This window comes from Halichoeres trimaculatus, unplaced genomic scaffold, assembly GCF_033239565.1.
Source record: "Halichoeres trimaculatus isolate MK-OKI-2021-1 unplaced genomic scaffold, fHalTri1.1 fHalTri1_scaffold_5, whole genome shotgun sequence".
NCBI classification, from domain to species: domain Eukaryota; kingdom Metazoa; phylum Chordata; class Actinopteri; order Labriformes; family Labridae; genus Halichoeres; species Halichoeres trimaculatus.
Window position 1 is genome coordinate 2,968,575 of NW_027437183.1, and position 25,901 is coordinate 2,994,475.

At 42.8% G+C, this 25,901-nt stretch overlaps 2 protein-coding genes across 3 annotated transcripts in view; one reads left to right on the forward strand and one right to left on the reverse strand.

The window, feature by feature from the left end:
- Positions 1 to 2,695, forward strand: part of ddr2l (discoidin domain receptor family, member 2, like) — a 38,297-nt gene extending 35,602 nt beyond the window's left edge. For both annotated transcript variants that reach the window (XM_074670965.1, XM_074670966.1), the window contains exon 19: positions 1,854 to 2,695. In XM_074670965.1, the coding sequence (XP_074527066.1) occupies positions 1,854 to 1,988 (135 nt within the window). In that variant the 3' untranslated portion in view covers positions 1,989 to 2,695. The remainder of the gene's footprint in view (positions 1 to 1,853) is intronic.
- Positions 2,696 to 4,466: 1,771 nt separating this feature from the next.
- Positions 4,467 to 25,507, reverse strand: LOC141790592 (netrin-G2-like). Its single transcript, XM_074670583.1, has 11 exons — positions 25,233 to 25,507; positions 21,227 to 21,649; positions 15,854 to 16,112; positions 15,626 to 15,771; positions 15,303 to 15,541; positions 14,919 to 15,091; positions 13,437 to 13,460; positions 5,172 to 5,339; positions 4,943 to 5,086; positions 4,752 to 4,841; positions 4,467 to 4,655 (listed from the first exon to the last, which is right to left on the reverse strand). Exons 2-11 carry the CDS (start codon positions 21,461 to 21,463, stop codon positions 4,525 to 4,527), a joined length of 1,611 nt encoding a protein of 536 aa, XP_074526684.1. The 5' UTR covers positions 21,464 to 21,649; positions 25,233 to 25,507; the 3' UTR covers positions 4,467 to 4,524.
- Positions 25,508 to 25,901: the final 394 nt, after the last annotated feature.

Below are 25,901 nucleotides of genomic sequence, written 5' to 3' on the forward strand. Positions count from 1 at the left end.
AAAGCCTCACCCAACAAGACACACCCAACTCATTGTGTCAATTTGTGATGAAATGCCCCGCTTGGCCATGTTTTGCCAACTATGTCTAGCAAAAAAAAGAAAAAAAAGAAAGTGGTGGGATGAATATGTACAACATGAAATCACATGTATCAGCGTCTTATCTGCACGATTTGCAATGCCAAGTTGAGCAACTCTAGTCTTGCACCAGCAAAACTAAAGAAAGTGGCACTTGCTAAGGTAAAGCCACACATATCTGAACTGGTTTCTCAAAGGCAACAGCAGAAGTCACACTAATTTGCAGGTATTTAATTCAGTGTGAGTTCATGCACTGTGTTGGTTATGTTCTTTGAACAAAGTGATGTTCATGCACAGCACAGTTCAGGTTATGCACCAGTTTAAAAAAAAAAAAAGCATATATCTATGTCTTGAATTTAAATAAATTTATATTATATTTTTTACTAATGAAGTGTTCGGTAAATGCGCATATGACTCCGCATATCCATACGTTTCCTACAAGTTCATCAGTATAGAAGCTGAAAAAATGCAGCAGTGTGTGACGAGGAGGCCTTAAGTGCCGGTGAGGGAAACTTTTTATTTGAGGAAAAACTGAAAATCTCTCTAATGTGTGTCCTAGATAAAGACAGGGTGAGTTAAAAAAAAATGCCCAGGATGCTATTTGATGTATCTTGAATCCACACTGATCAGAGAAACTGTCAGGGGAACTTCAGGTGTTGTGGAAACTTCCATTATTTAAACATTAACACCATTTTGTCTTTCACAGAAGCTAAACACAAAGATGAGCTGTGCTTTCAGTATGTTCACTTTTTACCCATGACGGAAGAGACAGTCTCAGAAAACCTTTGCTCATAGGTTGTGCTGCAGTACCAGTTTCATCCACATGAGGGCACTGTTCAGTCAGATATTGTGGAAAGTAGGGATTTTCTAAAAAAAAAAAAAAAAAAAAAAAAACAGTGTAAGAAAAATAAGGATAAGGGGCAAAGAGGGACAAAATACAGAATACAAAAAGCACAGTCCCCCCTTTGTAAGCCCCATTTTCTTCTTCTTCTTCTTCTTCTTCTTCTTCCTCTTTGTTTTTAACTGCTTCTGTTCCTGAATTCTGGCATCACTTTTTTGATATTGCAGGCTGAAAAGTTCAGGAGCTTCTGTGCAGAAAGTTTCTGTTTTTACCTTTGGATTAGGATGATAGGATCCCCCATCCACGCTAAATTTGCCCCTGGCAAACTCAAACTCTATGAGGGTTTAACAGCTGCTTTGCTTTGACTATCTCATCTACTGGCTCTGACCAAGCGGCAAGCCCAGGTCTTTGAATATGAGACAATGCTGAAGTGCTAAAATCTGCTGTTTCTTGAGTGTCCACTTGAGGCTGTCTCTGGAAGTAGCGGAAGTCACAAACACACCAAGCCAAAAAAAGCAATTTTCAAAGCAGATATTAACCTATTTACAGCCTGGTTCAAAAAACGTCTCCTGTCTGAGTCGCTACTGTTACTATCTGCTCCCACTGTATGGGGAGTTAATTTTTTCTAACTCAGCTGTCCAGAGGATATTAAGATCATAAGCTCCCCCAATAAGGGGCACAGCTGAGGGTCACGTGACGGCCGGCGCCCTATGGCTGTAGGCGAAGCCCTTGCCACTACCAATATGGCCGCTATACCCGATATGCTTCATCTTCCGTTTCAGAAACAGACGGGTGACATCGGCAAGACTACGGCCATGTTTTATACAGTCTATGGCTCCGACCAACACTTTCTTGAAAACACGTCCAAACATGTTTGTACTTCTAAAGACTAAAAAAGGACAGTACCTGTCTTTAACTCTCCTGTTTGTCCCCACAGATCTTCCTCTACGCTCCTCCTCTCTGCCCACCTTCGCTCTTCGAGCTGATGATGCGCTGTTGGAGCCGCAACATCCCCGACCGACCCTCCTTCGAGGGACTCTACCAAGCCCTGAGGCCCCACGTCAACCAATGAGCTAAGAGCGTGAGGACGTACCCACCGCTCAGGCTCTGACCTGAGGCCGGGTTGTGTGTCTCTGGACTCCTGTTAGGAAAAGGACTGACTCAGGAGGACCAGGGACGGGTGTTAAAGGGACAGGTGGTTGGTTTGATTGTGGTAACAGCGGCGCTCTGTTCAGAGCGAGACGCAGCGACGGACAGGGGATCGGAGGAGCCATTAGCGACATGAGATTTAAAACCTTTTAACGGTGAATGGACAAAGATTTTAAGCTTTTATTCGTTTTCTCTCGTCTTCTGAAGCCCTCTGACCAACACATCTCGGTGGACTTTCTAAAGTTCTCTTTCTCCTTCGGCTCCTCCAGGAGCCAGAAACTGGACAGACTCCCCGGTCTCTGCCGTGCCTCCTCTCCCTGTGGTTTGATTATTATTGTAAAGCACTGTCTGTGTCTCTCAGTTATTCATGTTCATATATTAACCCACACTGGAGCTAGGGCTAGGGTCAAACTTTAGAGTAGTTTTATTTTTAGATTTTTAATTCTGTTTTATTTCCTGTGTTACCGTTTTTCAGATGGATGGTTTGTCATGTGGTGATGAATGTTAAGGTTCACGCTGAGGTGTCGGAAGGCCTGGAGGAAACCTGTGTGTGGGAAAACGTCTCAGAGGCGTTTGGAAACCAGTTAGAAAAAATGTTTTGTGCCTTTTTTTGCCAAAGAGAAATAAAGTATGTAAGTAATAAAACAACTACAGAGAAACTGAAGCTGTCAGTCCTTCCTCGTAATCGGATGAAGAGGTGTTTCAAAAATATTAGCACGTTATTCTAAGACCTCTACTACGGTGGCCCTGAAGGTCCACTGCACGTTTCCTGTAAAGTTATAACATTTTTTATTTTGTTTGGGCCTGTGGTGGACAGAAGTTAACCTCCAGCTAATCCGCCTCCTCTCCACATGGTGCTCAAAGATGCTCTGAGGAGGATCTGTTTTAATTGGACCGCTTCGCCACCTTCTGGCCTGGAGTCGCCGCACACTGTCGTAAATGACTTTTAGTGAGGCGTGTGTTTGTTTTGGAAAAGAGGATTGGATTGAAGCAAATTTTCTTTGTTCAAGTCAGCTTTTTACTGGATACAACGCGCCAAGGTACGGTATTTATTAGTACAGTCATGTAACACTACACAAGCAGACGTTGAAGTAGCTGGCTTTATGTAGTGCTATCAGCAGCCCGGTGCTCTAAGACAAGTCTGTAATGTGTAACGTTAGTAAATCCTGGTTATGTCCTGCCAGTCATCTACCAATCAGAGCTAATGTAACCTCACTCTTCATTAACTGCTGACTGTGGGTTGGCGGCAACATTAGCACAAACAGGTTAGCCCTTTTAGCCTTTAGCTCGTGCTCTATCTCTCTCCTGTTTTCTGTCTGACAGTTAGGCTCCAGTGTCCACTGTGTGCTCTCTTATCCATCAGCTCCACGCGGCTGGAGTCACAGACCGAGGAGTTCCCTGGATCCCCACCCCAATGGATCATGTTGGGCTGTAAAACCTAAAACCTGTTGACTCCTGGTCTGGCCCCGCTCAATATGCTGGTTAGTGGTAGTCAAGATAACACCATCTGGTTTGGGCACACTTTCTTTTTATTTTGAAAGTCACTGGGTGTTCTTAGGGGTTTTTTTCCAACTTCCTGTCCTGCTAAATCTGCTTTTTGTAAATTGATGTGTCACTGCTTTGGCATCTGGCAAAAACAGTATGATCATGATGATCATCTCTTTTTCATCATCTTTGTATTTACAGTGGATCATTACTTTGTTTGTTTCAGTGTTGGTCATGGTCACCAAACTGGTTTTGTCTTCAGTGATATTTTTACTACTTGTGCTCCTGTGTTTGTCTGGAGATCCTACACGTAACCATGGCTGCATTGTTTACATGTGAAATCAGCTGTTAGCAGCCTGTAGCATGTCAATGCTAACTGGTGCAAGGCCGGATGTTACCCCGCAAGGTGAGGAGAAGGAGGTGAGGATGACGTGCTGGTTCTCAGGTGTGAGCTAAGAAGTGACGACATGGACCTGTCCTTACATCCATCGTTATTGGGAACGTAAGATCTATCTCCAATAAGATGGATGAGCTAGCTGTGCTAACCCAGCAACAGAGGGGATACCAGAAGACAGAGTAGCATCATGCTATTCACAGATGTGGATAACACAGCTAACACCAGACACTAACGCCACGTTGGAAGAGCTTCACCTGCATCTGCTATTTTGTCTTTGCAGAAAGAAACGCACAGGAAGGTAGGTTTACCTGTACTGACTTTAGCAAGTTAAAATTAAATCCAGCTTTATACTTTTTCATAACGAGGATGTAAAAACTGGTCCAGGTAAGATGGGACTTGAATCCTGTGTTAGACGTCATATCCATCTTTATTTCTCCGAACACTCATCCATCCTCAAACAGTCTCACAGGATTTTCTACGATTACATCACAGGAAATACAAGATCAGGTCAGTAAAAAAAAAAACAGTCCTATTTTACATCCTCTTTGATAATCATAAGTGGGTGTGGCTCCCGTGGTCAGCAAAAGGTGGAGTAGATCAGACTCAGAATCAACAGGTGGAGGTGTGAGGTCAGAGAGGAGGCGGAGTCTTCAGGGTTCTCCGAGCAACCACCTTTCTTCGTACATATGGTCTTCTCACAGAGCGGACCTGAAAATGACATCAACAAATAGGTGTATATTCACCGATGTGACATCATCAGACACTCATCACCTGAGCTGTGATGTCATCCAGGTGTGTGTTTACCTGTGAAGCTGTCTGGACAAAGGCACTGCTGGAAGTCGACACAGGTTCCTCCGTTCTGACAAATTAAACTGTCGTTGTCGCAGACGTTTTCTGAGGGATTGGTTAGAGACAGCGGAGTGAGCCATCACATTAAACTGTACAGAATTTTGTCCCTCAGAGCTGCCGTAGCCCCGCCCCCCTCCCCTGCTCACCCACACAGCTGGCTCCGTCTCCTCTCCAGTTGAATCCTGGCAGACAGGAGTCACAGCGGCGTCCCGTGGCTCCTTTTTTACACAGACAGAGCCCTGAGTCGACGCAGTGAGGGGAGCTGCTGCCGTCTGGATCACAGTTACACTCTGAGGACACACAGGTCACCTTCATCACCATTATCATCATCCTCATCATCATTCTTTCTTTAGTGTATGAGACGGTGATACTGACCGACACAGACTTGCTCGTCGTCGATGGTCACCGAGCTGTTCCTGTAGTAACCGAGGCGGCAGAACTGACAGTTCTGACCCCGTGTGTTGTGTTTGCAGCTCACGCAGGTGACCACGTTGATGAAGTCGATGTAGCTGCAGCGGTTGGAGTGACCGTTACACTCACAGTCTGACGGAGAACAGTTGGACGCTTTGAGACTTACAGATCGTATCATACTGTTATTTGAGTCCTAACATTATGAGCAAACCTATTAATAACTTTCCTAGGCTGTTAGACTTTTATTTTGAAAGTATGAGAAATTTGGATGGCATGGTATCCTCCCAAAAGTGAGGAGATTTTCCAACTTCCTCAAAAACAACCTTCGAAACAAGAAATACTGTTTGAAAAACAAATTTTCAAGATGGCGTCTGTCATTGCTGTTATTTTTTATGCAGCTAATCCAGACTTTTAACTAAGTCGTCATCCTTCTTTGTTTTAAACATTATTTGATCCAATAATTAACATCTGAAGCGCCATGATTGACTTTACTTCAGTAGACTTCAGTGGCGTACAGGAAAGGAACAAAAAATCCAACAAAGATGTTTCTTTCGCCCCGTTTTCACCAAGTGGTCCGGTTGGGATCAGTACAGTTTGGTAGAGGTTGGATCGGTTAAGCCGGATCCTGTTTGTGTTTCCACAAACAACTATACCTTTTGTGGTGCGTAAGCCAGTTGCTGATGCCGACAGCTATGGGGCATCGGCAGCATAGCAGCGGCACAGTGTACCCCGCTAATAAATCCAACAAAGAAGAAAAACACGACACAGTAAACAAAGAACAACGATGAAGACATCCAGCAATTTGTCTTCTTTGTGATTGGCATGTGACTCTTTGTTACAAAGAACAATCAAGCTTTGTTTCAGAGAAGACTGTGTCACACAGGAAGTGACCATTCTTTCAACCAATCAACAGACTGTAGTGTTGTAGCTCCATCGTCTGGGGTTGGATCAGTTCAGTCTGGCACCCCAACAGGGGGGAACCAAAAAGTGGGACGGTACGGGTCAGTTTGGGAACCTGTCCCGGTTTTAGTCAATGGAAATGCCACAAAATTTGTGCCGTACAGAGGTGAACCGAATTGAACCACTTGGTGGAAACGGGGCTGTGGAGTTACAGCTGCAGATCCACCACATCCTGCTAAAAAGAGCCAACGTGAGTTACACATTTAACAAATTCACAAACAGTGTGATGGAAACCAAACCATCCGGTGAGACAAACAAAGACATGGTGAAATGGAGGCAGGGGTGGAAACAGGGTCAACGGATTTATTGGGTCTAAGTTTGAAATATGTAAATTGATAATAACTTTCTTTTTTAAAAAAGGAAATGAAACATCTATGATGTGCTGATAATAAGCATGTGACTATACCATCTCACTAACGCTAGGTTTTCTATGAACACCCCAAAAAAGTTAACAATGATGAGTCAGTCAGAGTTTTAAGTAAAGTAAATGAGGTAGCATGAGCTCCATTCTTCTAACTTTACCTAAATGTGACTGGTAGTGTTGTTTTTTTAAGCTACACATACATTTAGCAAGATTAACGCTACAACAATTTTAAGCTAACACCCTGTTAGTGTTTATCTGCTGCTTTAGCCTGGATGTGTTTCTGTGACTCTGGCATAAAAAATCAACATCACACAGTCCTAATGTAGGGGCTCATATCTTCAACTCAGGACATCTTCCCTTTTGTTTTGGTACATACAGTGGCCCAACGCTGCAGTTGTGCTTCTTTAGCCACCAGGTGGCAGCATGAGTCAAGTAACCCTATAACGCCAAACGTATCATATTTGCGACATGAATTTCAAATAACTCAATCTTATCAATATGATAAATAGTTTCCTTAAAAAACTCTTCACATTTTGGGAAAAAAATAAATATATTTTACCCCCATGAGGATAATCATTCCACTACAGGTAACTGAAGTTGTAAAAATGGCTGCTCCCATGAAATCATCCATGCACTTTTATTCAGGAAACTCATCGATAACTTTCAAGAATTCTTCTTAAGATTCAAATCTGAATTTTAACTCGTTCTTTTAAATCAGTATTTTTTGTATTTAAAGATTGCATATTAAAAATATCACCAAAAAAGCTCAAACTGCCCAATCTATCAAATATGATACAAAAAGAATATATCTTCAACAAAATGAAAAATCATCTCAGGTCCAAAAAAATTGGAATTTTCTTAAGTTTTTTTTTTAAGGGTCAGGCACCACGGAGTTAAAAATGACAAATATATTTAAAAAAATAGAAAAATAAATAAATAAACATATTAAATAATGATATTTTAGAGAGGAGAACATTTATCCTATTGATTTCCAGAGCATTTCTAGAGCATTGGGCCCTCACAGGGTCTACCGGAAAAAAAAAAAAAAATTGTGACCCCTGGACAAATGTAGCTGATGACCCCTGATCTACACCCACAGCTGTGAAATGTTTGTACAAAAACCAAACAGAGGCATAAGGAGATCTAGATATCTGAAAAACACCACTGGTTTCTCTGGGAGTGAGGAGAAGGAATCAATTCTACAGGAGCAGGGTCAGCACAGGTAAAGGAGTCCAGGACTCTGACGTGGTCTTACCCTCAAAGGTGACGTAGGCAATTTTGGACAGCTGACTAAACTTTGGTCCTCCTGGAATCAGAAACTTCTGGGCGGCTTTGGACACAGTACAAGACATGAAACCGTTGGACAGCACTGCTAACTAACCTCTTAAGATGTTTCTACTCTACTGTTTGTACCATTAGTACTACAACTAGCCAGCAGGTGGCAGCACTGTATCAACATCCACCAGTGTACCTTTCTTCTTCTCATACTCTTTTCCCTCTTTCTCCTCCTTCTTCCCTTTCTTTTCTTTCTTCCCTTTTTCTTCCTCCTTTTTTTCTTCTTTGACCTCAGTGGCTGTTGGGTACAGCAGAAAAATATTTCAAGGTCTAAAAATAGGAGACTGAGTTTTTTTTTTAAATAAATTTGAAATGTATTACATTATGAGACTGTTTTTACTTTAAAAAAGGAATGACCTTAAGTCATTTAGATTCTTGAATAAGCTTGTAGATCTTTAAAAATAAAATCAAAAGGAAAAAACAGATAAAAATTATGTTGTACACTTCACCACAGCTCCTCATTGTGTACCTTTGACCTCTTTCTGCTCCTCCCTCCTCTCTCCTTTAGAGTCTCCCTTCTGCTCTGACTCAGCGGGTCCTCCTGCAGCTGTCTCCCCTTCAGATGGCTTTTTTTCCATCACAGCAACTGAAGGGTCTCTTCCTGGCTCACCCCCTGCTTTGGGGGCATCTGGTTTTGAGTCTGCATCAGGACTTGCACTATCAAGTGCTCCTGTTGTCTCTTGTCCAGAGTCTTTCTTTCGGTCACCCTCTGAGCCTCCTGCTGCTGAATCCTCCCCAGAGGATTTCACTTCAGTTGGACCTACTGAGGAATCTACCCCTGCATTTTCTGGTGCAGGAGAATCTGGTCCACTTGCTGTATCTTGCCCTACCAAGGAAGAATCTCCCCCAGATTCCACTGAGCTTGGTCCAGGAACATCAACAGATCCACGGGTATCCTCAGAGGTGGTCCCTGGATCACTGACAGGCACTGTGCCAGAATCTGGTTTGGATTCAACTGAAGTCCGATCACCAGGAAAAGGGAAAGTGAAGTCCACGGGGGCTAGGTCACCAGTGGGATCAGCCACACTAGTTGAGCTTTTGTCTGGTGCACTATCGCCTTCCCTTACTTCTGAAGAAGGAAGCAAGGAGTCCACAGGAGGAGGTGCTTCAGGAGAGACTTCATCAGGAGGAGGTACATCTACCAGAATGTCTGGAGTCCTAGAGGATAGCACTTCTGGAGGAACATCTGGGGGAGGTACATCCGGAGACGGTAAATCAGGAGCAGGTAAATCTGGAGGAACATCAGGAGGACGTACATCTGGGGGAACATCAGGAGGTGGTACATCTGGGGGAGGTGCATCTGGGGGAACATCAGGAGGTGGTACATCTGGGGGAACACCAGGAGGAGGTACATCTGGGGGTGGTGCATCTGGAGGAGGTGTGTCAGGAGCTGGTGCTTGGGGGGAAACATCAGGAAGAGGTGCATCTGGAGGTACATCGACTGGAGGTGATTCAGGGGGAGGAACATCTGGGGAAAGTATGTCAGGAGGTGGGACATCAGGAGCAGATACATCTGGAAGAGGTACATCAGGTGGAATTACAATGGAAGGGGGTAAATCTGGAGGGGACAGGTCAAGTGGGGGTCCATCAGGAGGTGCCTGATCTGGAGGTGGTACAGGTGCATCAGTAAGGGGTGCTTCAGGAGGAGGTAAATCTGGGGGAGATGGTAGATCAGGAGGGATATCAGGAGCTGGTGAATCCACAGGCGCATCAGGAAGAGGTACATCTGGAGTGGGTGTGCCCAGAGATGGTACATCTGGAGGTGTATCAGGAGCTGGTACTTGGGGAGACACATCAGGAAAAGGTACATCAGGAGCTGTTAGATCAGGAGATACATCTGGGGAAGGTACATCTGGCGGAGGTACATCCGGAGAAGGTACATCAGGAATTGTTCCATCAGGAGAAGGAACGTTTAACGGAAAATCTGGAGGAACATCTGAAGAAGAGGTTCTGTCAGCTCCTGCAGTCGGTGAAGGATCTGCAGCCTGATTGGTTGTGGCTGACCCAGTGGGTGGAGTATCTCCAGATGGAGTCCAGTCACTGGCTGGGGTTACAGATGCTGTAGTTGGTGCCCCAGTTGATGATGTAGTACCTTCCACAGATTGGGTAGTACTGGTGATCAGGTTGGGAGTTCCAGAGAGGGTGGAGTCTGTGCTGTCTGGTGAGGAGTTGGAATCATATGGCGCAGTCACTGGGTCAGAAATAGACACCTTTGAGTCAGTACTACGGCCTTGGGTAGTGGGGCTGTTGGTGCTGGTGTAACTGAAAGGGCTGGAAGTGCTAATAGCAATATTTTGGGTGGTTGCGTCGGTCATTGTGGGAGCTGTTGTGTACAGCAAGTCTCCTGTCTCTTGAGATAAAGTTGCTACTGTAGTTGTCATTGTACTACTTAAGTCTGAAAACACATCAGAACTTATGGTACTGACAAAACTACTGACAGTTGTAAAGGGTGCAGAATCAATGTCTATCATGTTAGAGGTGGACTCTACACCAACTTTAGGAAAGTCACCAGTGTTACTGGTGCTTACAAAGTAAGTTACTGAGCTAGTAGTGGGGTTGATAGTAGGGACGCTGTCTGTGTAAGAAACAGTAGTGAAGCTAGGATTTGTTTGTGTGGTCATCGTGTTTATGGAAGAGACAGGGCCAACAGTACTGGAGGAAGTCAGGCTGTTTGTCGGAGCAGGAAAGTCTGATACAGTCATAGTGGGAGTTGCAGTACCATCGGTAGGGGTGATGTCATAAGTTGCAGTAGAAGTAGTAGTAGAAGTTGTATCAGAAGTGAAATCAGTTATGGTAGCAGAGGTAGTAGTGCTACTGCTGGTGGAAGTGGTACCATCATCAGACACAGTAGAAGTAGAAGTCATAACAGAGGTAGTGTAAGTAGGGGAAGTAAAATCAATTATGGTGGTAGAAGTAGTTGCACTGCTGCTGATAGGGGTAGTGAAATCAGCCGTGGTTGAAGTAATTGCCATAAGAGAGGTAGTGTCAGTAGGGGAAGTAAGATCAGTTATAGTAGCAGTAGTATAAGTACTGTCAGTGGGGGCGTTAGTGTCAGGCAGAGAAGTGGTTGATGCTGTAGATAAAGTGACTGTACTTGCAGTAGAGCTGTCAGAAAGGGGGGTGTCATCAGCTGAGGTAGCAGTAGTAGCACTAGCAGTGGAGGTAGGGGTAGTATTAGATATGAGAGTGGTGGGGATGGAAGAACTGTCAATAAGGGTGGTGCCAGTTATAGTAGGATCAGTAAGTAAGGCCGTAGAAGTAGTTGCATCTGTAGTGGTCATCATAGTGGTGCTAACTATGGTAGTCGTAGTAATGTCTGCAGTAGAAGCAGTCGTAGCAGTAGTAGTGTTAGTCACTCCATCTGATGAGGCAGAGGGTCTATCAGATGCTGTTGAGTTAGAGTCATCGGCCGCTGTCAGAGAAGAAGAGTTACGTCCCTTTAGTGAATCTCAGCTCTCTGTTCTCTACTGATTGACCAAACTCTCTGCAGAACAGTCATCTCCAGGGGCGCTAACAGAAACCTCCAGACCCAGACCCATACGCTGGCAGTAGATTCAAAATGAATTAGAGATGGAGACTCCAGGACACTTAGATTGTTAAAGGATTGTCTGAAATTGATTGTTAAAGGGAAATCAACGGTATCAAAGTGTCTAACACTGACCTACCTCTCTCTGGGATTGGTATCAGTGACAATGAAAAGGCCAATCAAAGGGAATGCTGTTGGAGAGGATGCCCCCGACCAAGGCCTATGGTCCTCGTCCTTGCCAGTGGTTTGACTTCCCCCTATCTTCTACCAACATTGCCTTTCTCTACTTTGCTGTCCCATCAAAATAAGACTTTAACGGACAAAATAAAAAGAATCAAAAATGTCTGCCTGTCCTGAAGATGTCCTGAAAGTAATGGAAAGGGATAATTGAGAAGTACTTTAGTAATCCCCAAAATAACAAACTGTTTATCCTGTGCCTCCCAAACAGGGGTTCCTGTGGCTTGCCCAGAAACCCTTAACAAGGATGGGTTATTGCCTGTGGGAGGTAGCACTTGCAGTTGGGGATGGGTACCTTTCACATTTGGAATGATACGGTACTGATGTCCAGTACCTGGCAATTGGTATTGATACTCAACGGTACCAATTTTTGGTAACCAACCAAGTCCAGACATCCCTCCATTCTCCCAAATCTTTAAAACATGTTGATCCCCCTTCCAAAAATTGGTCCGTCTGAGAAGTGTGTGGTAACCGTACCTCATCTGTGTCAAATCTCATAAAAATGTGGGGGTACACCAGAGAACCCCATTTATTTAGAATCTACTGTTGCCGTCCCTTCACCTGTGAAACCAGGTAACCCAATCAGCCAATCAGGAGGCACTGATTGCCTCTGATGTGGAAACCCCTGATGCTGTTCTGCAGAGACCTTTGCTGGATTCTAGTGTCTCTGTAACGATCACCAACTCCACATACTACTCAAACATACTCAGGGTTATCACAGGTGCACGTTTGCAGGGAGACAGTCAGCTATGAGGTTATTCTATGTTTTGCTAAATTTATAGTTTGTCACTGTTGCATCCTGAAGGATCTAAACAAAATAATGCATGCCCAGAGAACTTTGATGCCCAAAGTGCGTGCACTGCAAAACTGAAACCCGAGCAAGTGTTTTTGTCTTTAATAGACTTAATATGAGCCACATTGACAAGTCAAGAAAATGTCTTATTTATGATATGAAAAAACTAAACAGACACCTGAATTTCTTGCAGTGAAGTAAGAAAAGTAAACTTTCTTAGCTTCTTATCTTAAGACATAATTCTTACTTCAAGAAACCAAACATCCCATCATGCTTCCATCACAAACATCATACAGTCTCTCTGTATGCTGACGATTTGATGATTTACATGACTTACCCCAAAATTTAAATTCTATGTTGTGAGTATCCAAGTATTTTTCAGGTGTTTTTAATAACTATTTTTTCAAAGATTAACCAGAACATGCAGCAGTGTAAGATGCCTCCGTCTAGGTTAAATTACATTACGTTTGAGTAATTGTAGACCCTTGCTTAGATTTCAGTTTTGCGTTCAATGTGTGTCTGTGAATGTGCCTGTGTGTGTGTTTGTGTGTGACTGACAGGTTAAAGAACACTAATGCAGATTAAACACACACACCATCTGTCAGCGTTAACAACAGATTAACATTCTTACTCTGCTCCCAGAATGCACTCTGATATTTTTTTTATCCAGTCATGTGATCAAACATGTGACCAACTGGAGTTAATTGGATTTTGTTGTAATTTCAGCATCAGTATTCGTGTTTGTTAAAATTATCTGGTGTATATTTCAGCTCACTTATACTCCTGTTAATACTTTATTACTTCCTGTTTCATTTATTTCATCTCGGTTGATTGATTGTATCCCATGATGCATCACTGACGGTTATGCTATGCACTTGTTGTGTTTGAATGTGGAGGCAGGGGTGGGGTGGGAATGAAAGGAACAGGTTGAGCAGACAGACAGGTGAACAGGAGAGCTGACAGACAGGTGACCAGGTGAGCACACTAACAGCTGAACATTTAAAGAATACTTACTGGCAGCTGATTCTGCGGCTTCGCCTGAAAAAAGACACATGATGATGATGATGATGTTACTACTCTGGATGAGGAAGGAGAAGCCAGAGTGTGTGTAGTTCACGGTGATGTTGGCAGCATATTCAGGTCAGTACAGGTGTTACAGGTGTTAGAGTTACATGTGGATGTAAGCCGGTTGTTAAGGTACTTAAAGGTGCTGGGGCTGTTTTTAGAAACACATGTGCTGGCAGTGTGTCCAGGTATAGGAAGGTGTTGGCAGTGTGTCCAGCTTGGCACGGCTGACAGGAGTGTGTTCAGGTGTGTTAAGGCTCATGTATGAGTCGACAGTTTGTTCCTAAGGTGTTGGCAGTGAGACAGGTAAAGACGGACAACAGCAACTTTGATCTTTCCAAGAGGAAACAGCTGGTTTGGAGAAATGAAGCCAATGTGAATGTGCTAAAAGCTGCAGTTCATCAAGTGTCCACTGGAGGCTGGCTGCAGATAGACCATAGACCACATACACACCAAGCCAAAAAAACAGACTAATGCAGCTTTAAAAAGCAAATTTACAGCCTGTTTCAGGAAAACACTTGTGTCTGGGTCGCTAATTTTCTTATCAGTGCACACTTTATCAGGACTGAATTTTCTGACTCAGCCTTTGTAACAGTTGGTCATAGGATATTAAAATCATGATTTTATACAATCAGAGGCACAGCTCATATGACTGACAAGTCTGGCACCCCATAGCCGTGAACGAAAAAGAAACTTTTCAGAAATAGGGGACTTGAACACAACTCAGCCCAATAATATTTTCATATCACCACAGCATATAAATTTGAGAAACATTTCCGCCAGGTTTTTTTTATTTTCAAAAGTTTGACCCAATGTCCGCTAAAGCTGGCTCTGGAAGTACAGGAAGTCACATATACACCAAGCCAAAAAAAGCCATTTTCACAGCAGAAATTAACCTTTTCACAGCCTGGTTCAAAAAACATCTCCTATGTCATTTATTAATTTTACTATGTTTTTTCACTGTACCGACAGTGAATCTTTTTCTTACTTGGCAGTTTGGAGGATATTAAGTTCAATAGCTTTCCCAATCAGAGGCACAGCTCAGGTTAGTCAAAGCCCCCGCCACTTCCAATATGGCTGCTATTGCCAATTTGCTTCAAAAATCAGTTTCTGAAACAGACGGGTGACTTCGAGGAGACTACGTCCATACTGTCTATGGTTTGACCACAGCTCATCTGGAACTCATCTGGAATGGCTGGGGAGACAGAGTTTTTGACCTATACCACAACCAACCACCAGGGGGAGCAGTTTTTGTGAAGACCTCATACCAAGCTGAGTGAGATGACGTCCGTTTTTTTACAGTCTATAGTGTAGGTACATACAGATGTTGCCTGGGTTTGTTTAGGTTTTTACAAATGGTGGTGGTGCGTTCAGATATCTTTGTTAAGGGATGTGTAGATACATGTGTCTGTGGTGTGTTCAGGTACGTACAGATGTTGGCAGTGCCTGTGGGCAGAGGCAGGTATGAGGCTGGTTTCCAGCTCCGTGGGTTGAACCCATCGCTGCAGCGCTGACAGTCCTGTCCACTCGTGTTGTGGTCGCATTCACACATCAGCGTCGCGTCACGTAGCACACACTGAGACGCATGCAGGTTACACTTACACCTGCAATTCAAACACAACCTGTTTTACTTCCCAGCTTTTTGGTGTTTCAGCTTTATCACTCTAGATTTCAGACATTTGATTAACTTAATAACTTTTATCCAGGTCACCTGATCTCAACACCGTAACAGAGGAAACAAGAGGAGAGCCTCCTCCAGGCCGCTGTATTTGATAAGCTAGGAGAAAGACTCCACTGAGACAGAGTGGGTGTTACCTGGCAGGTACGTCGATGTTGGAAATGGCGTAGAAGTACTTCAGAAGGTTATCTCTCTGGACATACGTCCCTCCGAGTGCCGGGCGGAGGAGCCTCAGTCTGAGGTTGGTGAAGGTGAAGAAGTCTCTCAGACCCTTCATGGTCTCCATCCGGATGAACAAGGAATCCATGTTTATCAGCTTGGGACCTGCAAAGACCCCGAACCGAGCGCGGACCTCGAACACCACCATCTTCTCCTCCTGTTGGGGAAAAACTCACAGTCACTACTTTTTAAAGTAGGTTAGTATCAGTAGGGTTGTCTGTTTCATGGAGGTGTGACCCACCTTTGCTCCGACCCAGCGAGAGTACTGCTCCGTACAGATAACTCTGGTTAAGTTACTCGGCGCTAACTCAGAGACTCGTTTGGGAGACATACCAAACGCCTCCAGACAGTCATCAGCATAGTATTGATACGGCTGCCACGTGACGCCTGAAAAACACCAGATCAACAGTTTGATTAGACCGTCAGACTTCAGATCACACCATGGAGTATGAACCAGCTGTGACCTCACCTTTATCCAGAGATTTCTCCAGCACCATGCTGGTTGGTCGGCCATACTCGAAGGTGATGGTGATGTCATCAACAACCTCCAGGCTCTTGTTCCAGGACAGCGTGATATTAGCCAATAGGGGCTCAGGAAAGCGGGACCATGTGACCGTCTGCCAGTAGGTGATGAGCCCTCCTCTCTCCCTGTCCCCCATCAGCTGAGGAGGGTGAGACAGGTCGGGGCTGGAGGCGTCACACTCGTCACTGCACAGGTAAGGGTTCTCCTGCAGAACGATAACAAGCAGAACCACATCATTGGTCTCTCACTGGTGTTTTAGAAAATCATTTGATATGCTTAAGGCTTCCCACTCTACTAAACACTTTCTCTCTGATTGGCCAGTCCTCTGGAGACCTGTCAGGAGGCGGGGCATTGGGCACACCTTGGTGTTTGAGGCCCATCCCTCCAATGTGTCCTGAACAAGACAGCCTGATGTGATTACCTCATCACATTTTATTTTCGATCAGTTTCATACCTGCCAAAATTTGACCCTGACAAAGTGGGACCACACTTCAACATTTTGTCTGTTTTTTGGTTTGTCTTGTGTTTTTTTAATTGAGTTTGGCGGCTAACTCTTCTTTCTCCAACCTGTTTCAGACATGTTGAGAGATGCTGAGTAGAAAGCTGCTTCAGCAAGCGCCAGGTAGTGATTTGTGCATGCTTGTTTCTGCCATGTTGGGCTGGCAGGTTTGTTTCTTTTCTTCAATTCAATTCAATTAGGGGCACTTTTGGCTTTTGGAATTTTGAAAAAAAAGTTCTTAAATCTGAGTTTTTTTCTATTTCAAAAGGTTTATGACTTGGTCTAGTACGAAGACCTTGGTATAGCTTTGATTGTACTTAATGATATTTTTGATATTTTGTTTTTTTCAAATTTGTTGCCGCAAAATGTCATTACCATTGCAAAAAACACTGATTTTGGTACATAATGATATGAAAAGCAAAGTTTCCATAATCATTCCAGTAAGTACAAAACATGGTCTTAAAGAATCACGTACTAAGTATTTGTGAGTAATACATTATAACAACATGTTCTTTCTAACTTTTCAATATGTTGCCTTGTCTTAACAACTAGATATTGTGTACTAGCCAGAATATTTGAATTAAAATGTAAGTTTTTTCAGAAAAATCTTAGTCCTTTTAGCATTACCACAATTATTGAGGTAAAACCCAAGTTAACAAAAAACATTTTCCATCAAAAAATATATTGTGACAGTAATGACACCATGTTTGTGTAATGACATAAAAATTAACACTGGTGCTTTTTTATATAAAGAAAAACCACAAACAAGAAAAAATAAATACTGTTTTGTTTTTTAAATAGCATTTTTTGAACTTCTTTATAAATATATATGTGTGTGTGTGTGTGTGTGTGTGTGTGTGTGTGTGTGTGTGTGTGTGTGTGTGTGTGTGTGTGTGTGTGTGTGTATGTGTGTTGTTATGAGTAGTGGTGTGCCAATTAATCTAAAATATTGATGTATTGGTGCCAACGTTGGGATCAGTGTTGATCAAAACTTTGGTGATGAGATTGATACTTAAGTTTCAGTTTCTCTTCTCTACATCTCAATTGCTCATGTGCTTTTAGCTATCTATCTATTCATATAGATAGATAGATAGATAGATAGATAGATAGATAGATAGATAGATAGATAGATAGATAGATAGATAGACCTAATGGCTGAACAATTTTGGAAAATAATCTGTAATTTGTAAGTCAATGTGTGTGACGTGGCTCTTTGTAGTACCACAGTAATTTTGTGGCTCTTTGTCTCTGATTGGTTGGCCACCCCTGATGTAGAGGTTTGAGAATCTGCAAACTTAGTCTGAATATCCAGCATTGTTACATCATATCTATGTTTAATTTATGGGAAAACAGAACAGCCCCTTAAAGACATTGGTAAAATAAATGTCTGAGCTTGTTAGGACCCACTTTTTCTTGCTTTTTCTATAGGTAACTTTGTTATTTCCCATGTCAATCATTTTTTAAATTTTTCTGTGATTTTTAAAAATCAAAAAACATCCAACACCTTCACAAACCACAACTTCCACCATGTTTCCCCCAAATGATTGCTTCACTTATCTGTGTGTGAGTGTAAGACAGGGAGAGAGATTAGCGCTGATGTTAATCTGATCAGTATGTGTGTTAAAGACTTTAGCAGCAGCTGCCAACTGTCACACCAAAGATTCAGAGGACTTAAACCAGCACTAACTAACCCTGAGTGACTCTTAGTAAGGAGATAAACCGGCGTCTTTCTGCTGAAGTCTGCAGGTTGGTTAAAGAGGCCTTAAATCGTCACAGGAGAGCATCAAACTGAAGCTCAGTGTGTCTGTTCCTCTGCTTGTTTACATCATTTTGAACTATCTTCATGAACATTTTAACTCCTGAAAGTTAAACCCAGGCTGTAACTGACACATTACGATGTTTAGAATAATTTCTATCTGTGGGGATCCTAATGGATCAATAATTCACGTTTCATTTTTGCCTCATTATCAATAATTCAGACGTGACTTCCCAAAGGCACAATTAGACAGACAGCAGGACTCTTTGTGTGTTAAACCTGTGGGTTAAGACCCCCCAGGAGGTCACAAGAGAACGCTGAGAGGTCAGGAGGTGATTGGCAGGTAATTACCATAATGTCTTTAGTATATGTCCACAGTATTTTTCTTTTGTGTGTATGTTATGTTGGTGTTATTAAAGTTTGGATGAAAACAACCAACAGTTTTGTGATCTATTTATAACAGGGCCAGCTTCTAGGTTTGATTTGATTGTTGTGAATTTTATGATAAGTAACAGTTTCTCTGTCCCTGAAGAGCACACATTACGGTACTCTTTAACCAGAAGGTCCAGGAACTACATGGTTCCTGTGGCCCGTTGTTTGTCTGTATCCCCACCGTGGAGCCAAAGACCCGGATAGATCATGTAAATCAGGCAAATGTCTTAGGGGCTGTTCACACGGCTACAGTTTACATTAAAACCCAAAAGTATTGTTGTGTTATGGCCTCTCGTTCAGGTGGAAACCATGGACTGTAAAAAAATTGGACGTCCACTTGCTCGGCTCGAAGTGAGGTCTCCACAAAAACTGCTCCCCCTGTTGGCTGGCTGCAGTAAAGGTTAAAAAATCCATCTCCCCAGTCATTCCAGATGGGCTGTGGTCAAACTTTAAAAAATTAATACACCTGGTAGAAATGTTTCTCACGTCTGATTGTTGTGGTGATTTGAAGATATCATTTGGCTGCCTTGTATTCAAGTCCTCTTTATTCTGAAAAGTTTTGTTATCATTAGTTATACGAGGTTAAAAACGAGGATTTACGTTGTGTTTAACGATGATTGACAGCTGCCGTTCCCTCGTATTTTTGGGGGGGATTGTAAAACATGTCAGGAGGTAGAGTCAAGAAGTGATTAGACTCTCGAAAGAAAAAAAATATATATCATTTTTGTCACCCAACTCCACTCAGATTCTCCCAGAATCCCTCACATTCTCTACTGCACAGACTCTGGCTGCACAACTAGTACAATGGTGACACTTCTGACGGGGGAATTTTGGCTTCAAAACCGTACAATGATAAATGGCGAAGCCACACTGTCCACTCTATGCAGTCTATGGTGGAAACAGCGTTTTAGCCACTGGAAACTTTTAAAAACAGCTTCCAGAGTGAAATATTTCTGAAACGCCCCAGCCACCATTGCCATGTAAACCTCTTTTTCATCAGAAACGCTGACACCACACTCTGCTACTACAGGTCTGTCATGGATACTACAGCATTTCCGTACACAGATTTTTTTCACTGCACTTTTGGCGTTTTCAGGTGAAACATTGTTATGCAAATGGGGCCTTTACCTCTTCAGACCCAGGGTCCACATATATGGACATTACATTTCTGCCTCTCAGACCCATGATACTTCATTTTTTTAATCTTTGACCAATTAGCCACATTTAGGGACATTGCCTACATCATCTTTTGGTGAAATCACAACATTACACCCATTGTAGTGAAAAAAAAACCAATGAATTAAAGGCAGGGTTGGAAGTCCGAAAAACTAGCATGAATTTGAACGTAGCATCTCGTCAGGACTCCGCCTAGCTCCTCCTCCTCCCCTTGAAGCTCCTCCAAAGCAACGCCCCCGCTGACACACACGAGTGCGGCTGATATGCGACTGATTGTGAATGACTGACATTTTATGTTTTGCACCACGTCAAGTCATGTCTCATTTAGAGGAAAGGAAACACCAAACCGTTAAAACGTTAAGCTAAAAAACAAATAAACAAACATGAGTTTTGTTAGCACTCGCAACTGTCATGCTAGCATTATCCACTCTTACCTGTGACACGATGTCAGGAGTAAAGCTATAATACAAATAGTACATGTACATTTTCTCGCATTGAGTCAGGGGCAGTGCACGCCGGTGAAATGTACGCGCAGGAGGAGGGCAAAACAGCAGGACAGGATTTGATTGGTTTAACAGATTGGATCCTAATTGATGTGATTGGCTGATGTTTTCCTGGGTTTTCTGCTGCTGTAGATAGCAGAACACATCACGTATTTCTTGCCATCGGGACATGTAGATAATTTTAAACAGTACAAAAAAAAAGTATATCTAAATCAAACTACCAATTATAGCTTTAAGCTCAATAACATTTATAAAAAACAACTAATAGAGATCTTATGACACAAATGATCGAACTTCTTGGTAAGTTATTATACTTATTTGGTTTTACTTACCCCAAATAGCAAGGTGAATTAAAATTGCACACCAGACAAAAGCTCAGGTCTTAAGAGGTTAAAGAAATAAAAAATAAAGTATTTGCACTACACTACTACACCAGTAGAGGGTAGTAAGACAACAACGAAGGCTTTCCTACAGACAAGCTGTGTAGCACTGCAGTTAGCCTGTTAGCATGGAGCTGGTTTTGATGGAGCTTTAGTTTAATGCTGATGGATTTATCGACACACTGAAAGGTGACACAAAATACTACCTCCAGGGCGGGTTATGGGATTTGCTTGGTGATCCCTGGTACACCAGTATCCTTGATTCTAGATTGATTGAATAATTATATAAACTATTGCAAGTTGTTAAGCCAGGCATTCACTAGATGGCACTGGGGTTTGATTGCATGTGAAAAAAAAAACAGAAGAATGGGAAGGACTGTCTCTTTAAGTTGAGGCCTTTGATCTTTGCAGGATTCGTTCATATAATTAAAAGAGAAGAAATGTCAGCTGAGAAAACTACAGCTGACATTTACAACCTGAGACTGAGATCAGAGTTCGTTTTAATATCTGTTATTATTAGAAAAAAAAAGCTAAAACTGTTTCTCGATGTGTGTGTTCAGTGTGTGTTCCTACCAGTGTACAGAATCTCTCTGGCGGGTTCCCGCAGGTGATGCCAGGGGGGTCGACTTTGATCTGCATCACCTCCTTCATGTTGGCAGGGGGGGGCTGACAGGCGTAAAACTCCCATCCTGGTCCTGCCTCTGATACGCGAAGAGATCGGCACACATCAAACTGACCACCAGACTGACATCGGGCCAACGCCGGCAGCAGAAGCAGGATCCAGGTAAGGCAGAGAAGGGGGTGGGACATGGTGGGCTGACAGTCAGACGGACTGGAAGTTTCCCGGGAGGTCACATTTCAAAGTCACCTCCCACATTTGTAATCCAAACGGTCAGTTCTTCTTCTTCTTCCACCAGGTGTTTATCATGGTTACCAGGTGATGTCTAACACCTGAAGTCTCCAGTCAGACCTGAGGATGCTTCACATGCCTCCAGTCTGAAACACAGCAACACAAGAACAACTGGGTCACACCTGATCCAAGAAAACCTGAGGACAGGCTCTTCTTAAAAGTTTTCAGGTAGAGCTAGAGGCAAAACTTTGACCTGAAAACATTCATCCTTTTCTGAACAAATGCGTGGTTGGACCTGAGGACAGCTGGTGCTCGGGTCAATGAAGAGTGATACCTGAGGACAGTTCACTCGAAAGACAGCAGGAGCTTGTTGAGCTGCTTCAGGAAGAACTGAGGGGACCCCGATTCACCTTTCCAGGAAGAGCCGAGGGCAGTGAGCCCGATTAAGCTTTTTACAGACCGACCTGGCAGTGGTGGTCCACCTCATTCTGGTTCAGATACACGCAAAAAAAGGTCAGACCTTGCCAGTCTTGGTCCAGTTAGACCTCAGGAGGGTGAACTTTGAACCAAACAGACCAAAAGACAGATTGATCTGATACTATTTGATAAATGGCAATTAGATGATGGACCTGGTAACAGTTTGTCCTTATTGTGCATAGTCCAGGTAGATCTGAGAACGGAAAGACCTCATTGGGATCTGTGAAGCTGTACCTTAGGATGGAAAAACTTTTCAAACCAAGTCTAGAGAAATCTGGGATAGTCTGACATCTTTGGACTCGCTTTTCAGATAGTTTGACCTCCCTGGACTTGGATTGTATATGACCTCATTATGGTTTCACCAGAAGACAGATTGACCGTTTGACCTATGGCAATTAGATGATGGGCCTGGTAACGGTTTGTCCTTATTGTGCATAGTCTAGGTAGATCTGAGAACGGAAAGACCTCATTGGGATCTGTGAAGCTGTAGCTGAGGATGGAAATGTTTTTATTTTAGACCAAGTCTAGATGAATCTAGGATTGTCTTTGGACTCGCTTTTCAGATAGTTTGACCTCACTGGACTTGGATCATATGACCTCATTATGGTTTCACCAAAAGACAGTTTTACCTTGTTGGACATAATCCCAACAGACCCGAGTCAGTCAGACCAGAGTAGTAAGTTAAACCTAAAAACCAGTAGACCTGAGGACAGTAAGAGTTGATGACAGTTGGACCTCATTAGACCTTGTTTAGATAGACCTGGGGCAAATCAACATTAGGATTATCAAAAATAAAGACAGATGGACCTGAGGACAGAATATACCAAATCCAGGTTGAGCTGAAACAGTAGGACCTCATTGGATCTGGTTTTGATAGATCTGAGGTCAACTTTACCCAAGCCCTGAGAAATCTAAAAGACATCAACTTGAAGACAGTTAAGATCAAATATTGACACTTGAGGACAGTTGACTCTCATTTGACCAGGTTGGGACAGTCCTGGGAACAATTTGACCCAAAAATCTCAAACAGAAGGACTCCAGGACAGATGTTCCCTTGTACTGTTTGACGTGAGGACAACTTGACCTCATTAAAGTCCGTTTGAATAGACTGAAGAGTCCAGCACCCAGGGACTGCTAGATTTAAACACGAAAGACTTGAGGACAGTCTTACCCAAAACCAGTTTGACTTGAGGAGAAATTGACCTCATTGAAACTAGTCTGAATAGAATTCAGGAAAGTTTTACCTAAAACAGTTTGACCTCATTCAAGCCAGCTTTGAGAGACCAAGGGACATTTTGACCTAACCCAAAAACAGATCAAGAACGTATCAGTTCAGACTTTTTGACCTAGGGACAGTTGAGGTCAAATGGGTAAAATGAGGTCAAGCTCTGTCTTAAGGGTCATCCAAAGGTTAGTTCGCCCTCAGGTCTCTTTAGAATCAGGTTAAATGAGGTCCAACTCTCTTTGGGGTGGATAGCCCTTAGTTTGAGTCGCCATCAGGTCCGTCTTGAGGAGGTCGAATGAGGTCAAAATGTTTCTGTAAATCTGATGCAGCTTAAATCCACAGTTCCAGAGTTGAAGCCGGGTCAGACAGCTACCTCTGATCCATAAATACAAACTTTCATATGTGTTGTTGTGTGTGAACCGCTGCATTTAGCCCCCAGAGAAATAACGCCGGATATGAAAACGACTCGTGTAACAGTTCCACTTCCTCCGTCCTATAGGTGGGTCTGTCTCTCTGCAGGTCGCTCTACGTGTCCCCGTGTCCCCGTGCCCTGTCTGTGTGTTTGTGTATGAACATCAACACAGATGATTAAACTGAGACCCAGAGACCCGGCCTGCTTCTCTGCTTTATTAAAACAAAGTTTGTGTTGCAGAAACAGGAACTCAGTGTCCGCTTTATGAGGAAAGACGGCTCGGTGTGATGGAGCTGTTACATTTTTACTGGCCCTGTACGACACTCAGAGAAACTTCAGCTCCTCATACACAGAGAAACCTGTCTGTCTGTCTGTTCACCTGTCTGTCTTTGCTCACCTTTACATCAGTAGTTTTCTGTTTGCATGTCTGGAAATCCCCATGATTTTATCTCTGGACACCTCTTTGTCTATTCTTTTAAATGATCATCTGTCTTGATATCTGCAAATCATATTTTTTTAGCACTCCTGATTTCCCATTCTGTATATATTCTTTTTCCCACAGTCGTCTTTTTTCTTGTCTCTTTTTTTCTAGATCTGACTTTTTTGTCCCTTACACCTGTCATTTTCTGGATGTGTCTCTTTTTTTTAACATCTGTCCTTTTTTCTGTCTCATCTTTTTCTTTTTTCACACACCTTTTCCTTCTTAAGTCAACCTTTTCCTGGATTTTTCCTGCCGTATTCATCACACAATCTGTCTACCTCTAGAATAACAGGGTTTTTTTTAGTGTTATTTTTCTGAATTTTTTCTTTTCCACACCAGCACTACACTATAAATTGTAGTTTTCTATACCTGTCCGTTTTCTTTTTTCTCTTTTCTGACATTTTTTAATTTAATTATTTTTGTCTGTCTCTTAAAGTGTCATTTTGCACACTTGTCTGTTATTTCTCTGCCATATTCATGACTTGTCTTGTTTAGCACAAGTCTAAAAATATTTCCCCCACCTGCTGCTTTATTGCACATCTTTTCCACACATATACGTCTCTAAAATTTTCTTCTGCAAAAACTGTTTTTCTCTTGATTTGTCCTGTTTTACACCTGTGCATCTCTAAACCTGGTTTGTGTCCAAACTTAACTATTTCTCTTACTATGAAATTGTAATTATCACATGTTTTCTATTTTTATCTCCCCCTAAAGCTGTAATTTTTTCACCTTTTTTTTCTTTTTTTTTGCACCTGTAAGTCTCAGAGGTGACTTTATTCTCACCTCTTCTTCACCATTTGTCCCCTTTCACACACATGTCTTTCCAAACCTGTCTGTCTTTTCATTCATGTCCCCACACCTGTGCACTCTGGACATCATCTGTCTCCACCCGTCTGTCTCCTGAAGATGAATATAATAAACTCTCCCTCTGTCTGCACATGGACTCAGAGGAAACTGATCTCGGTGAAAACCGAACCTTTAAATAGAACTTTAGATCACAGAGGAGCGTTAACCTCCTCCACCTGGAGCTCAACCTTTAAATCACAGTTCAGACCCGGACCACCTGCACCTTTCCTGTCTGTCTGCCTCACCTGTCTCCCTCTGGCTCCATCTCCGTGTCCCTGAGTCACTCACCTGTCCATCCACATGTCTGTCTGTTTGTATCTGGATAATCTGATCAAACACCCAAACGCTGAAAATCTTCATGGTGCCTTCATCATGATCAACTTTTCTTCTTCTTCTCTTTCCTCCTCATACTCCTCCTCCTGGGCGTCTTCTTCTTCTTCTTTTGTCCTCCTCTGTTTCTCTTTCCCGTTCTCTTCTTTATCTGTTATAATCTCCTGCTGCTCTTTCACTCTTCCTCCCCCTCTTCGCTGTCTCCACCTGAAGATAAACCTCTCTGAGCTCCTCCGACTATCTCTCTCCTTCTCTTTCCTGTAAACTCCACCTCCCACCTCCACCCCTCCTCCTCCTTTCAATTCTACCCTTTCATTTAGCAGAAGCTTTTGCCCAAAGTGACGAACAACTCAGTTAATTCATTTTACTTCAGCCTGCTCTGATGGAAATAAAATTGAACGATGATTGGAAAGCAAAATAAAATAAATTAAACAGAGAAAATGTCGATGTGCATCTGGAGTGGTATTGTTTTTTAAAGGTAAAACATTTTGCAGACAGGAGTAAGTTAATTCAAACATAGGCAGTTATCAGATCCAGCTCTCAGCTTGTTCCTGGTTCAATTATTCGTCCAGTTCCAAAATTTACTTTCACATTCCCCGTGCATTTTCATTTACGTACACGTCTTCT